General features: G+C 41.4%; 1 protein-coding gene and 1 long non-coding RNA gene across 19 annotated transcripts in view; both read right to left on the reverse strand.

Annotated features, from left to right (window-relative positions):
- The window catches only part of GLYR1 (glyoxylate reductase 1 homolog), a 44,171-nt gene that overhangs the window by 16,703 nt on the left and 14,437 nt on the right, over positions 1–13,031 (reverse strand). For 8 of the 18 annotated variants that reach the window (XR_013979606.1, XM_080981989.1, XM_080982003.1 and 5 more), the window contains exons 4-6: positions 6,395–6,533; positions 5,664–5,882; positions 1,284–1,370 (exon numbers count right to left, since the gene is read on the reverse strand). Coding sequence is in view for 17 of the 18 variants with exons in the window: in XM_080981989.1 (XP_080838115.1) it covers positions 1,284–1,370; positions 5,664–5,882; positions 6,395–6,533 (445 nt within the window). In the remaining variant the exon portion in view is untranslated. The remainder of the gene's footprint in view (positions 1–1,283; positions 1,371–5,663; positions 5,883–6,394; positions 6,534–13,031) is intronic. The other 10 variants (XM_080981990.1, XM_080981988.1, XM_080982002.1 and 7 more) reach the window with 3 other exon arrangements.
- Positions 9,471–12,919, reverse strand: LOC308463567. Its single transcript, XR_013979618.1, has 2 exons — positions 12,374–12,919; positions 9,471–12,149 (listed from the first exon to the last, which is right to left on the reverse strand). It is a non-coding gene; the product is annotated as an uncharacterized lncRNA (long non-coding RNA).

Raw genomic sequence — 13,031 nt, forward strand, 5'->3', positions numbered from 1 at the left:
GAGTTTCTCAGAACACTTTACAAGTAAACAGGGAATAAGCCTTACTGAAATAGATGGGCCTTACTTTTGAGTAAACATATATAAGAACATGCTTATAGCTTGATTCTCAGGCCTGGCATGCCTAGTGCAATAGTAATCTGAGACCTTTAAACACTAGTAAATGCACTGTTCATGGTATGTGATTTAAACCATTTTAAAGAGCTGCCCTAAGAAATGACTTATATAAAAATATATTTATTATTTATATAAATTTAATTTTAAAATGTTTTTAAAAGCTAGGGCATAGCTATTAGACTAATTAAACTAGGCTATTAGATGAAGACTACTATTGTCATCTTAAGACTGAAAGACTGCAGAATGGGTTTTGTCAGGAATGAGGAATGGCCGGATCCCAAGCTCCTCACACACACACACAACCCGACCATTTTGATAGGTAAACAGGGCTACACAACTGTCAATCACCTGACATCACCATGGCACCAGGTGACCGAACTTAAAGCACCAATGCATGGAAAAGTAACGCCTCTTCTACAGTGGGCTGGTTTGTATGCAACCGTAAACTATGGTTTGGTACTATGTACAAGTGCTGGAATGAGCAAGAGCAAATCATCTTCTCCCATGAACCAGAAGGCCTTCTATAGATTTGAAATCTACCTTGTCATCACAATATAACTGAGGTTTAAAACAAGCTTTGGTTAAATTGAGCAAGCCAGCTTCATAATCCATGGTTAGTAGTTGGTTTGCTCAGAAGCTGACCAAAACATCTTTAAACCACAACGCCTGGTTTGCACATAATAAGCCAGGTTTCAATGGAAGCAAATCTAAACGCTGCAGAAATCCTTCTCTTGGCTGATGGTGAGTCCAAGACTTTATTCAGGTTTGTTTCAGTTCATGCTAAACCATGGTTTAGTGTTATGTTAGAATGAGCCTAGTGGCTCCTCCTCTTGTTTCCCTTCGCCCATATGAAACAGACAGTAACCAGGGCAATGCAGAGATGGGTACAGGAATAGGGACAGTAAGAGAGAGGAGATGAAGTAATACAAGAGGTGAGTATTTGAAACTGGAAAAGGGGCATGATGCAAGTCATGCACGGAGAGGACTGGAAATGGAAGAGCAAGGAAGGAAAGGGTCTCTTGCACAAAATATGGGGAACCAAGCCTTCCATTAAGAAACTCTGATGTATGCAAAGTAGAGGATTATTGTGCTCCACCCCACTGTGCTTCGTACAACAGCAGAAATGCTAGAATTTTTTCCACTGAGGAAAAGACAAAGAATTAAATCACCTCGCTTACACTCGGTGGCCATTTAAAGCCAGCCATGGTGCCAGTCATCATTCTCTTCACTGTGCTCGATTCAGGGATTGTCAGATCCTGTGAAGCAAGGAGGAGATTGAATAAGAACTAAGTTTACGGACAGAATCCCAAAACTCTGTGCACAGGATATTCGAATAGCAGCTAAATGAATATGTAACAAATATAATGAAGCATATTTTCCTCTTCCACATCCCCCAATCACTCTTTGGAAAATGTTGCTCTTACAAAGGAATATAACTTCCAAAATCAAGTAGTGGAACGTGCTTGCAAAATGGCATATGAAAAACTCAGTGGAAGAAAGGGGTTTGCGCTAGGAGCAAATGGCTGGGCTGGTTAGGAGAGTGTCATCTCTCATGTGCAAAAAAGGAAAGGAATGAATGGTGAGGAAGGGTCCATCTGTATTCTATACACAGAGGACAGAGAAGTGTTGACTCTACAATAAAAAATGTTCTCTTTCCCAAGGTCTGAGCTTATAGTATTTGGTGAAAGTTGGGCAAGTAATAATTTATTGGGGCCAGCTTTTAATGGGTAGCGTTAAATGAGACCAGAGATAATTTGAATTCTGGTAACGTACAGTATTTTTTTAAAATGGGTTAATTTATTGATTTGATTTCTGTTATATCTAGGAACTTGGGGTGGGTGGCATGGACAATAAATCCAATAAAAGCAATTAACCAAAATAAGCAAGGACTTTTAGCAGCTTCAAGGTGACTCAAAGCAATCAAGCAATAATCCATGCAGCAAGATCCTATTGTAAACTTGGAAGCAAGTCCCCATCCCACCCCCAGGTTCACTAAGACTTACACCCTATTAGGTGTGCTTAACATCATGAACGTAACATAATCCATGCACATGACAATGATTCAATACATGCTATCCAGTAAATTTCACAAGCCAGAATGACATTTATTTCCAAGAAGGACTCCCTCATCTTATCTTATTTCCCTCTGCCATTATTGTCATGGAGAAATGTACTGAGAACACAGTGCATCTCAGCTTGCTCTTCTACCATTATTAACCTCTTGTTATATATATATATATATATATATATATATATATATATATATATATATAACAAACATCAATTTGCATCCCTTTCCTTGACTCAAACAGAACCCACCCTTCACCTCTAACCTAGTTTCTTCTTAACGGATCCCAATTTCTGGAATGAAGAATTGTGCCAAAAGCACATTACACTCTAATCTATATCTACTGCTGAGGGAGAAGGAAAGCGATGAACAAAAGACAAAATCTTTACTGGTTTTGGAATCTTGGCCAATTTTCACTGCATGTCTTCTAAGCACCACCACTTTTTGCTTTCTATTTTAATAAATGATCTGGCTAAGATTTTTAGGTTTTTCAACGGACCAAAACATTATGATTCATATTATCAACCTTGGCTATTCTAAGCCACTATTCTTTTTATATGGTAGTTCTTACAACTCTACCATCAATCTTCAGCTGGGCCAAGTCCACACACTGGCAACCCTTATTAAGTATTAAATCCCTTTGGTGTAAGAGTTGCAAGAGTAACAAAATAGCCACCCAGTCACATAATAGGCTCCTTATCTTTTGCTAAACAAATGCTGGATTTTGATAGTTACAATCCTATACATACAGTAGTTACCTAAAATGAAGTGAACTTGATGGAAATTACTTTTGAGCGAACATGTGTAGAGTTGATGGTAAAGATGCCCTTGCTTGTCTTCTCAAGCCTGTGCCATCTGGCTCTATTGGTTCTGCAGTAAATTCCTTGTTTGTGTGTATATAAGTATTTTGTATATTACATATACGTGGGGGGCTGGACTGTAGAGGCTGATTTGGCTAGGGCGGTGGAGAGATTACCCTGAATGATAGCAGAACCTTCCCATTCCTTCCAAACCTATGATCAAGAACAATCATTTTCATCTCCTACCCCTGGAATCACCATGAATTTGCGTACCGTGTAAAATGCATGTATATGGTACTGGATCTCTTGAATATAAACAAAGAGCGACCAAGAGTCATCCAGTACTGCTCTGCAACCTCTAAACATTGTGTGTGGATGTGATGTGATGACTGGTGTCACAGAATTGTAGAGTCGGAAGGGACCCTAAGGGCCATCTAGTTCAACCACCTGCACTGTAGGAAGTTTCTCCCCAGTGTAGGGGTTGAACCCACGACCCTGAGATTAAGAGTCATATGTTCTACCCATTGAGCTATCACCTTGAAAGACATCTGCAGGGGTTGAAAGGTGGGTATAAATTATTTTACAACAACCACCTGAAGGTGTAGAGGGAGTTGCCATAGCCTCATCATAATCCAGGAAGCATTTTATAGCATCACCGTCTTTGGAATCTGGTGACGACAATAACTCTACTATCCTCCTACATTAAGCCTCCCATCTTCACCACATTTTAAGTAAAAGGCTAAACCAACCAACCAACCAACCAACCAGTGTCCATTTAGTGCACAGATTAATAGACCTCTCAGTGAGATGTTTTCTAGCCATCTTCTACAGCAGCTTGCAATCCCTTTTGATTTTAGGCAGAGTGAGATTCCACAACAGTAACAAACCAGGACCATTTCAGTTGCGAAGAGGACTTGGACTGTCACAGCCAGTGCTATCTATACAAAGCCTGGTCCAACAGCCATTCTTACAAAAGCAGGGCTCTCCTCCACTGGAACGGGGCTCCCACACTCTTTTGATGATTATATTTTGAAAAATTACTGAATATTCTTCAATGGGCAAGAGAGTATGCAGCAGTGGTAGCTGAATGAGCAGCGTCATCAAGAAGTCTGTTGCTTTCAGTAGCCTCTTTTCTTTCCAAACTTCTTGATGATGCTGCTCCATCAGCCAGAAAATCCATCCATAACTGCCAACATTTCTGCAATCAACCATGTAAAAAGGGACACCCCCCTCACCTGGTATTCAGCCAGTGACTTAGTATGCTTCTGAAATTAAAAGGGCTAAATTTACTACAGTCATACCTCAGGTTGCGAACGCTGTGGGTTGCGCGTTTTCGAGTTACGGACGTGCCAAACCCGGAAGTACCGTAACGGTTACTTCTGGATTTCGGTGCTCACGCACGCGCAGAAGCACCAAAACCGCACTTTGTGCATACGCAGAGGCGCCGAATCGCGCCGTGCGCGTGTGCAGAGGCGGTGCTGTGGGTTGCAAATGTGCCTCCCACACGGATCACGTTCGCAACTCGAGGTTCCACTGTACTGATACACTCTCCAAAAGAACAAGTTAGCAAATATGCACACCCTCAAGCCAACTGTTTTGGAAATGTATATTTTGGTATCTGAAGAAGTGTGCTTGCACACGAAAGCTCATACCAAGAACTAACTTAGTTGGTCTTAAAGGTGCTACTGGAAGGATTTTTTTATTTTGACTAAAATAAAATCTCAGGGAAAATCCTACTTGTAAGCAGCTTCATCACATCTAAACGCAGGGATCTGGTCAGTCACCAATAAAGTATCAATAATAGTTTTCCCAGACTGCAGGAATCTAAACCTCAAACTAGTAAAGATGAGAGTCACAACTGTGGCCTAATAAAAGACAGCAGTGAGAAAGAGGGAAGCACTTTGTACCATTCAACTGAAAATGAGTGGAATGCAATTCTAGTAAATCTTAGCTGATTAGTAATCCTGTCTTATGCTTCTTAGTGGCATTCAGATTCAGCCTCGTGGAGAATTAGCATTATAGTAATCCATTCAACTGGTAAGAATTGAAGTAGGTAACATCAACCGCCAGGAGATTCCAACTTTCTTGAATAGATAGAGGTGGCCACGTTCCGCTAGTGAACATCTGTCAAGTGTCCAAGGATGGGACAGACCACAACGGGGGGTGAGCAATCAAAGGCTGGCAAAGAATTAGGAATGCATAGAAACGGACGTCTTCTGGCTACGTAATCCACTTCTAGAAGCTTTCTTCGTGCTCATCTATCAAGGCAACTGGCCCTTTTCCAGCCTGACCGCACCGGAGAAAGGATGAGATGGAAAGGGCTGTCATCTGACCAAACGCACAAATGAGATGGAGATGTTAACATATACCACTATTGACGGTGAAATTGTGCTCCGTTTCCTTGGTTAGCGTGCAACAAGATGGAAAAATGGTGTTATCTCGTTGGATTTCCCAGAGAGAGGAGCCACTCCATGAAACTTCTAAAGCTGAGCACTTTGGAAGAGCCAACTAATATAAATGATTATGGCTGAGGAATAAAGGAATTGCCTGGTGGACCCTTGAACAGTTAACACATGCAACTTTTCAAATGGCCACAACAATGAAGTCATCTGGTTGGCTGTTAAGGTTACATTCCATCTGGACAAGCTCACAGAGCATGGGAGGAGATGCAAAACACAAACCTTCTCATCTTTAGGGGGGCGCCCTCGCTTCCGGGGGCTTTGCTCATACGTTCTCTTCAGAGGGGATTTTGAGCCTCGCTCTGAAGAAACGGAAGACACCCTCTTCTTCGGCTTCCCTTCAGACAAATTGGCTTTGTGTTTCTCTTCTCCCACTGACTGCTTGCCCCTCTCTTCACTCGAATTCCGCCGATTCTTCTCTTCGGTGGAGTTATGAGAAGCCTGAGAGATTACAGAACAGAGAGGATGAGGAAAAGAAGGGGCATGAGCTGGCATGGATTTTGTTGTCCCCAAGCTCACAAAATCCAAACATGAGTTTTGCCAGATATCCGAAGAATGCCAAGGACCCTGAACTCAGGGTTTTAGCAGGTTCAAGCTACTATTTAGAACAGACAAGGAGAGGCAAAGCACAGCTGTGTGTTCTAGGCAGACACCTACTTTATAAGGAAAAAAAAGTTCTAACTCCAGAGTGCATAGCAAACACATTCCAACGCTGTAAGGAGATCCAGCCGATCCTTTTGTCACTGTTCACTTTAAGGGAGTCAGAGAGGTGACAGAATTGTGAAACTTAACTGCTTTACAACTTTAAATGTGACCCTAATCACTGTTCCATAGTATAATTCTTGAGACATTGTCTGTCACACCTACCTGGCAATGAAGTAAAAACAGAAGCATTTCATTCATTATTCCAGGGAACGGTGTCAGGTGGCAAAACTAAATGAAAGGACACTCACCTGGTCCTTGCCTTTGCCTTTTTTGAGGAATTCTTCCACAGCATCCACAGCTTGCTGGAACCTCTTGCCTTTGTTAATTTTGATCATTTCCTCTTTGTGGGCATGATAAGGCTTCAGCTGCTCCACTTTAATCCAAGCACTAATAAAAGAGAAATCAAAATGATATTTTCCAGTCATATCACTCCCAGAGGTAATTGGCAGCCCTTCCAAGCAAGATGTGTGGATAAAACCTGAATACTTTGTCCCCCCACCCCCGTATTCCAAAAGCCTTCCTTGGAAGTGGCATACTACCTAGCGCCCACAGCAAATCCTCTTCTTAGCTAACTTTATACTGCTTCAGTTATCTGTAAGCATTCCCTCCCATACCTCCTCAATTAGTGGTGAACCCAAGGTGCTGAAAAAGCAGTTTACTTGTTAACAAACCACATCTCAAACATGTTTGTGCCTGATGTTTTTCAAGCAGAATAGTTCTTCCTCAGATGCCACTGCTGGTTTTCAATGTGAGAGTGTCTTCTGTGTTCAAGGAAATCACTAGTGAAGTCACTTCCGACTAAGAGCTCTTTTGCTTATAATGAATTGGGTAAATTAAGCTATTAAGCCCCTTCATGGATCACTGCCTTGCCATGGCGAAGGGGCTTGAATAACTCGGAGAAGCTATGAGCTATGCCGTGCAGGGCCACCCAAGATGGACAGGTCATAGTGGAGAGTTTTGACCAAACGTGATCCACCTGGAGCAGGAACCGGCAAGCCACTCCAGTATCCCTGCCAAGAAAACTCCATGGACAAAGACAAAAGGCATATAAAAGTTATGACGCTGGAAGATGAGCCCCTCAGGTCGGAAGGCGTCCAACATGCTACTGAGGAAGAGCGGAGGACAAGTACAAGTAGATTCAGAGCTGATGAAGCGGCTGGGCCAAAGCCGAAAGGACGCTCAGTTGCGGATATGCCTGGAAGCGAAAGGAAAGTCCAATGCTGTAAAGAAAAATATTGCATAGGAACCTGGAATGTAAGAACCATGAACCTTGGTAAGTTGGATGTGGTCAAAAATGAGATGGCAAGAATAAATATTGACATCCTGGGCATCAGTGAACTAAAATGGACGGGAATGGGCGAATTCAGTTCGGATGACCATCATATCTACTACTGTGGGCAAGAATCCCGTAAAAGAAATGGAGTGGCCCTCATAGTCAACAAAAGAGTGGCAAATACTGTATTGGGATGCAATCTCAAAAACGATAGAATGATCTCGATACGAATCCAAGGCAGACCTTTTAACATCACAGTAATCCAAGTTTATGCACCAACCACTGGTGCTGAAGAAACTGAAATTGACCAATTCTATGAAGACTTACAACACCTTATAGAATTGACACCAAAGAAGGATGTTCTTCTCATTATAGGGGACTGGAATGCTAAAGTAGGGAGTCAAGAGATAAAAGGAACAACTGGCAAGTTTGGCCTTGGAGTTCAAAACGAAGCAGGGCAAAGGCTAATAGAGTTCTGCCAAGAGAACAAGCTGGTCATCACAAACACTCTTTTCCAACAACACAAGAGACAACTCTACACATGGACATCACCAGATGGGCAGCATTGAAATCAGATTGATTATATTCTCTGCAGCCAAAGATGGAGAAGCTCTATACAGTCAGCAAAAACAAGACCTGGAGTGGACTGTGGCTCAGATCATCAGCTTCTTATAGCACAATTCAAGCTTAAACTGAAAAAAGTAGGAAAAACCACTGGGCCGGTAAGATACAATCTAAGTCAAATCCCTTATGAATACACAGTGGAAGTGAGGAATAGGTTTAAGGATTTAGATTTGGTGGACAGAGTGCCTGAAGAACTATGGATGGAGGCTCGCAACATTATAAAGGAGGCAGCAACGAAAACCATCCCAATGAAAAGGAAATGCAAGAAAGCAAAGTGGCTGTCTAACGAGGCCTTACAAATAGCGGAGGAGAGAAGGCAAGCAAAATGAGAGGGAGATAGTGAAAGATACAGGAAATTGAATGCAGATTTCCAAAAAATAGCAAGGAGAGACAAGAAGGCCTTCTTAAACGAGCAATGCAAAGAAATAGAGGAAAAAAACAGAATGGGAAGAACCAGAGATCTGTTCAAGAAAATTGGAGATATGAAAGGGACATTTCGTACAAAGATTACCATAATAAAGGACAAAAGTGGTAAGGACCTAACAGAAACAGAAGACATCAAGAAGAGGTGGCAAGAATACACAGAGGAATTATACCAGAAAGATAAGGATGGCTCGTACACCCCAGGTAGTGTGGTTGCTGACCTTGAGCCAGACATCCTGGAGAGTGAAGTCAAATGGGCCTTAGAAAGCACTGCAAATAACAAGGCCAGTGGAAGTGATGGTATTCCAGCTGAACTACTTAAAATTTTAAAAGATGATGCTGTTAAGGTGCTACACTCAATATGCCAGCAAGTTTGGAAAACTCAGCAGTGGCCAGAGGATTGGAGAAGATCAGTCTACATCCCAATCCCAAAGAAGGGCAGTGCCAAAGAATGCTCCAACTACCGCACAATTGCACTCATTTCACACACTAGCAAGGTTATGCTTAAAATTCTACAAGGAAGGCTCAAGCAGTATATGGACCGAGAACGTGCAAGCTGGATTTAGAAGAGGCAGAGGAACCAGAAACCAAATTGCAAACATGCGCTGGATTATGGAGAAAGCTAGAGAGTTCCAGAAAGTCATCTACTTTTGCTTCATTGACTATGCAAAAGCCTTTGACTGTGTCGACCACAGCAAACTATGGCAAGCTCTTAAAGAAATGAAGCTGATGGACTACATGGAACTGGCGGAAATGACTGGCAGAATTCGAGACCAGGGAGAAGAGTCAGTGGAAGAAGATTGGAAAAAATTTAAAGTATACTTACAGAAACATTGTAAAATTAATGAGTGTTACAAGGATGCGGGAATGATGTTACATGGTTTTAGTAGAAATGCAACAAAGAATTAAGTAAAAGTTGATTGACAATGGGTTAAATTGAAAAAATTTAAGGTTAGACCGTTAAGACAAATTATAGAATAAAAATTGAGAAAGACGGAAAGAACTTGCTGAAATAGTGAATTGAACTAGAATACAAAAAAAGGGAGGTGTGAGGAGGTCGATGAAACAAGTAAAGGAAAGGTAAAGATATGGAATACTGGATGTGTGTTTTAGTTTCTTTTTTGTTTTTGTTTTTTGCTGTATTGTTGTATGGCTTTTATATGTTTTATATGTTTTGTTATTGTTATTGTTCTTTTTCATTAATTTTTTTTCTTTTTTCTGTAATTTTTAAACTTTTAATAAATATCATTTTAAAAAAAAGAAAAAAAGAAATGGGAGTGCCTGATCACCTCATCTGTCTCCTGAGAAATCTCTATGTGGGACAAGAAGCTACAGTTAGAACTGGATATGGAACAACTGATTGGTTCAAAATTGGGAAAGGAGTACGGCAAGGCTGTATATTGTCTCCCTGCTTATTTAACTTATATGCAGAATTCATCATGCGAAAGGCTGGGCTGGATGAATCCCAAGCCGGAATTAAGATTGCCGGAAGAAATATCAACAACCTCAGATATGCAGATGACACAACCTTGATGGCAGAAAGTGAGGAGGAATTAAAGAACCTTTTAATGAGGGTGAAAGAGGAGAGCACAAAATATGGTCTGAAGCTCAACATCAAAAAAACGAAGATCATGGCCACTGGGCCCATCACCTCCTGGCAAATAGAAGGGGAAGAAATGGAGGCAGTGAGAGATTTTACTTTCTTGGGCTCCATGATCACTGCAGATGGTGACAGCAGTCACGAAATTAAAAGACGCCTGCTCCTTGGGGGAAAGGCGATGGCAAACCTAGACAGCATCTTAAAAAGGAGAGACATCACCTTGCCAACAAAGGTCCGTATAGTTAAAGCCATGGTTTTCCCAGTAGTGATGTATGGAAGTGAGAGCTGGACCATAAAGAAGGCTGATCGCCGAAGAATTGATGCTTTTGAATTATGGTGCTGGAGGAGACTCTTGAGAGTCCCATGGACTGCAAGAAGATCAAACGCATCCATTCTTAAGGAAATTAGCCCTGAGTGGTCACTGGAAGGACAGATCGTGAAGCTGAGGCTCCAATACTTTGGCCACCTAATGAGAAGAGAAGACTCCCTGGAAAAGACCCTGATGTTGGGAAAGATTGAGGGCACAAGGAGAAGGGGACGGCAGAGGACGAGATGGTTGGACAGTGTTCTCGAAGCTACAAACATGAGTCTGACCAAACTGCGGGAGAAAGTGGAAGACAGAAGTGCCTGGCATGCTCTGGTCCATGGGGTCACGAAGAGTCGGACACGACTAAACGACTAAACAACCACAAAAAGCTATTAAGGTTTTGCTTTGGTTTTCCTAATTCAATTAGGTGATACCCCTCACACTGCCAGACTTTCAACTCCCAAACAACTGAGTGGGATGGTGCTTTTTTTTTGTTTTTGTTCTTCAGTTAGTCATCCAACTAGGATACCTGTGCAAAACACTGATTCCTTAGCAGCACCTAGCTGAATTAGGAAAAACACCTGTCTTTAACTGAACTCAACTATTACAGAATGAAGGGGAACTTATTCACCTCTTCTGTTTTCTTTTATATGCATTTCCATAGCATTTCTGATATTTCAAGTCCTAGACTTTGTTCCTAATGACATGTTTTAAATGAAATTTCTCCTTCTCAGTAGGTATGTTGCTATATGTAATCTATTAACTTTACAACTTCTGTCACAGAAACAAAGAATCAGAATCCATGCATATCATTTTATAAGATAAATCAATATTCTATCTACAGAATTCCAGTGGAGTTGCAAAAACCATTGTTTAAAGGAGTTGTTGCCTCAATAAAATGCTTAAACACCAACTCAAGAAAATCACATTCCACCTGACTTTTAAGCACCACACCAAGGAATAGTATGCAGTTTTAGTAGACAAAACAATGTGGGAAGAAATTTTGGTCCATTAGAAAAAGGGTATCCAAAAGCAATAGTAGAGTAATTTGTTTATTAGAACCAAAAGTCTAAATAAAAAAAGGGTTTTTTAAAATTATTATTTATGAAGTTTATTAGTCATTTTTTTGCCACAGCAACTCAAAGCGAGTTAGAATATTTTAAGCAAAAAACCAAACACATAGATACATTAAAACCAGCATTGGAAAATAACCATCTACATTAAAACATCTCACCAACACAAAAAGGCCACTGATAGTTAAAATGTATGTTTTTGCATAGCACTTAAGGATATGCAACAATGGTGCCAGGCAAACCTGCCCTGAGCAAGCATTCCACTAGCAGGGAGCTAGACCAATGAAAAGACCCTTTCTCATGTTGCCATCTTCCAGAACGCCTGTGGAGGGGCCCAAAAAGAAGGGCCTCAGATGCTGATTGCAGGGTTTGGGTCAGTTCGGAGGGGGGGGAGCACCTAAGACTTTATAGGTCAAAACCAGCACTTTGAATTGTGCCTGGAAACTAACTCATAATCAGCGCTGTCAGGCCAGAATTGTTGTTGTATGCTCAGCCTTTCTTGCCCCAGTGAGCAACCTGGGCAATCTATCCTCCATTCAATCTTCAGCTATTACCACAAACTGGGCTCTCCATTATGCCAAGTAACTATTACATCTGTCTTCCTCACAATCCCTACTCACCCGGCCTGATAAAAGTTATGAACTCAAAAAAGCTTTAATTCACTTCTTCTATGACTTGAATTGGTCCTAGTAGAATTATGCTACTACAGTGGTACCTCGGGTTACATACGCTTCAGGTTACAGACTCCGCTAGCCCAGAAATAGTACCTCGGGTGAAGAACTTTGCTTCAGGATGAGAACAGAAATTGTGCTCCGGTGGCGCGGCGGCAGCAGGAGGTCCCATTAGCTAAAATGGTGCTTCAGGTTAAGAACAGTTTCAGGTTAAGAACGGACCTCTGGAACGAATGAAGTACTTAACCCGAGGTACCACTGTATTGATTTCAAACTTTAGTGTTTTAAAGCAGTTTATCCTGACTTAACATATCCACACACACAAATATTTAAGCTTGCAGAAAAAAAATGTATTATTATTATTAATAATATACAGTGCAATGCTAGCCAGACCTACTCAGAAATAAGTCCTAATGAATTAAATTGAGCTTACGTCTAGGTAAGTAGTTAGGCACCAAGCAGCCTTAGTCAGGAGGCTGGGCACTGAGAATGTGTACAGATTAACTCATTTCCTTGTTTTGGCATCACAGTTGTGCTCTTTTGTTCCAAAATTGGGGAAGATATTATGAACTAGGCCATGTATATGACCATTCTGGCATTATTCCTTCTACAAACAGCAGCCATAAGTCAACAGAACGAGAGCTTTTCCTTTTATTTTTATTTTAAAACCAAAAATGCCCCTTCACTTATTAAAGTTGGTTATAGTCATGTTCAGCGTTGGGTATTCCCAGTGCTTATACGGGAGCTTATACCAGGAAGCAGCCCGGGAGTGTGGGGCAGCGCTGTGCCACCTGCCTGCCGCTCCCAATGGCACCTGTCTGCTTATTTTGAAAAAGGGAACTATGGGGAAGAATAGGAAGGCAAGCATAGCACTAAAGCCGTATATCTAACTCTGAATGTCTTATTCAGCAAAC

The sequence above is a fragment of the Podarcis pityusensis genome, assembly GCF_964106645.2.
Source record: "Podarcis pityusensis genome assembly, chromosome: 14".
Lineage (NCBI taxonomy): Eukaryota > Metazoa > Chordata > Lepidosauria > Squamata > Lacertidae > Podarcis > Podarcis pityusensis.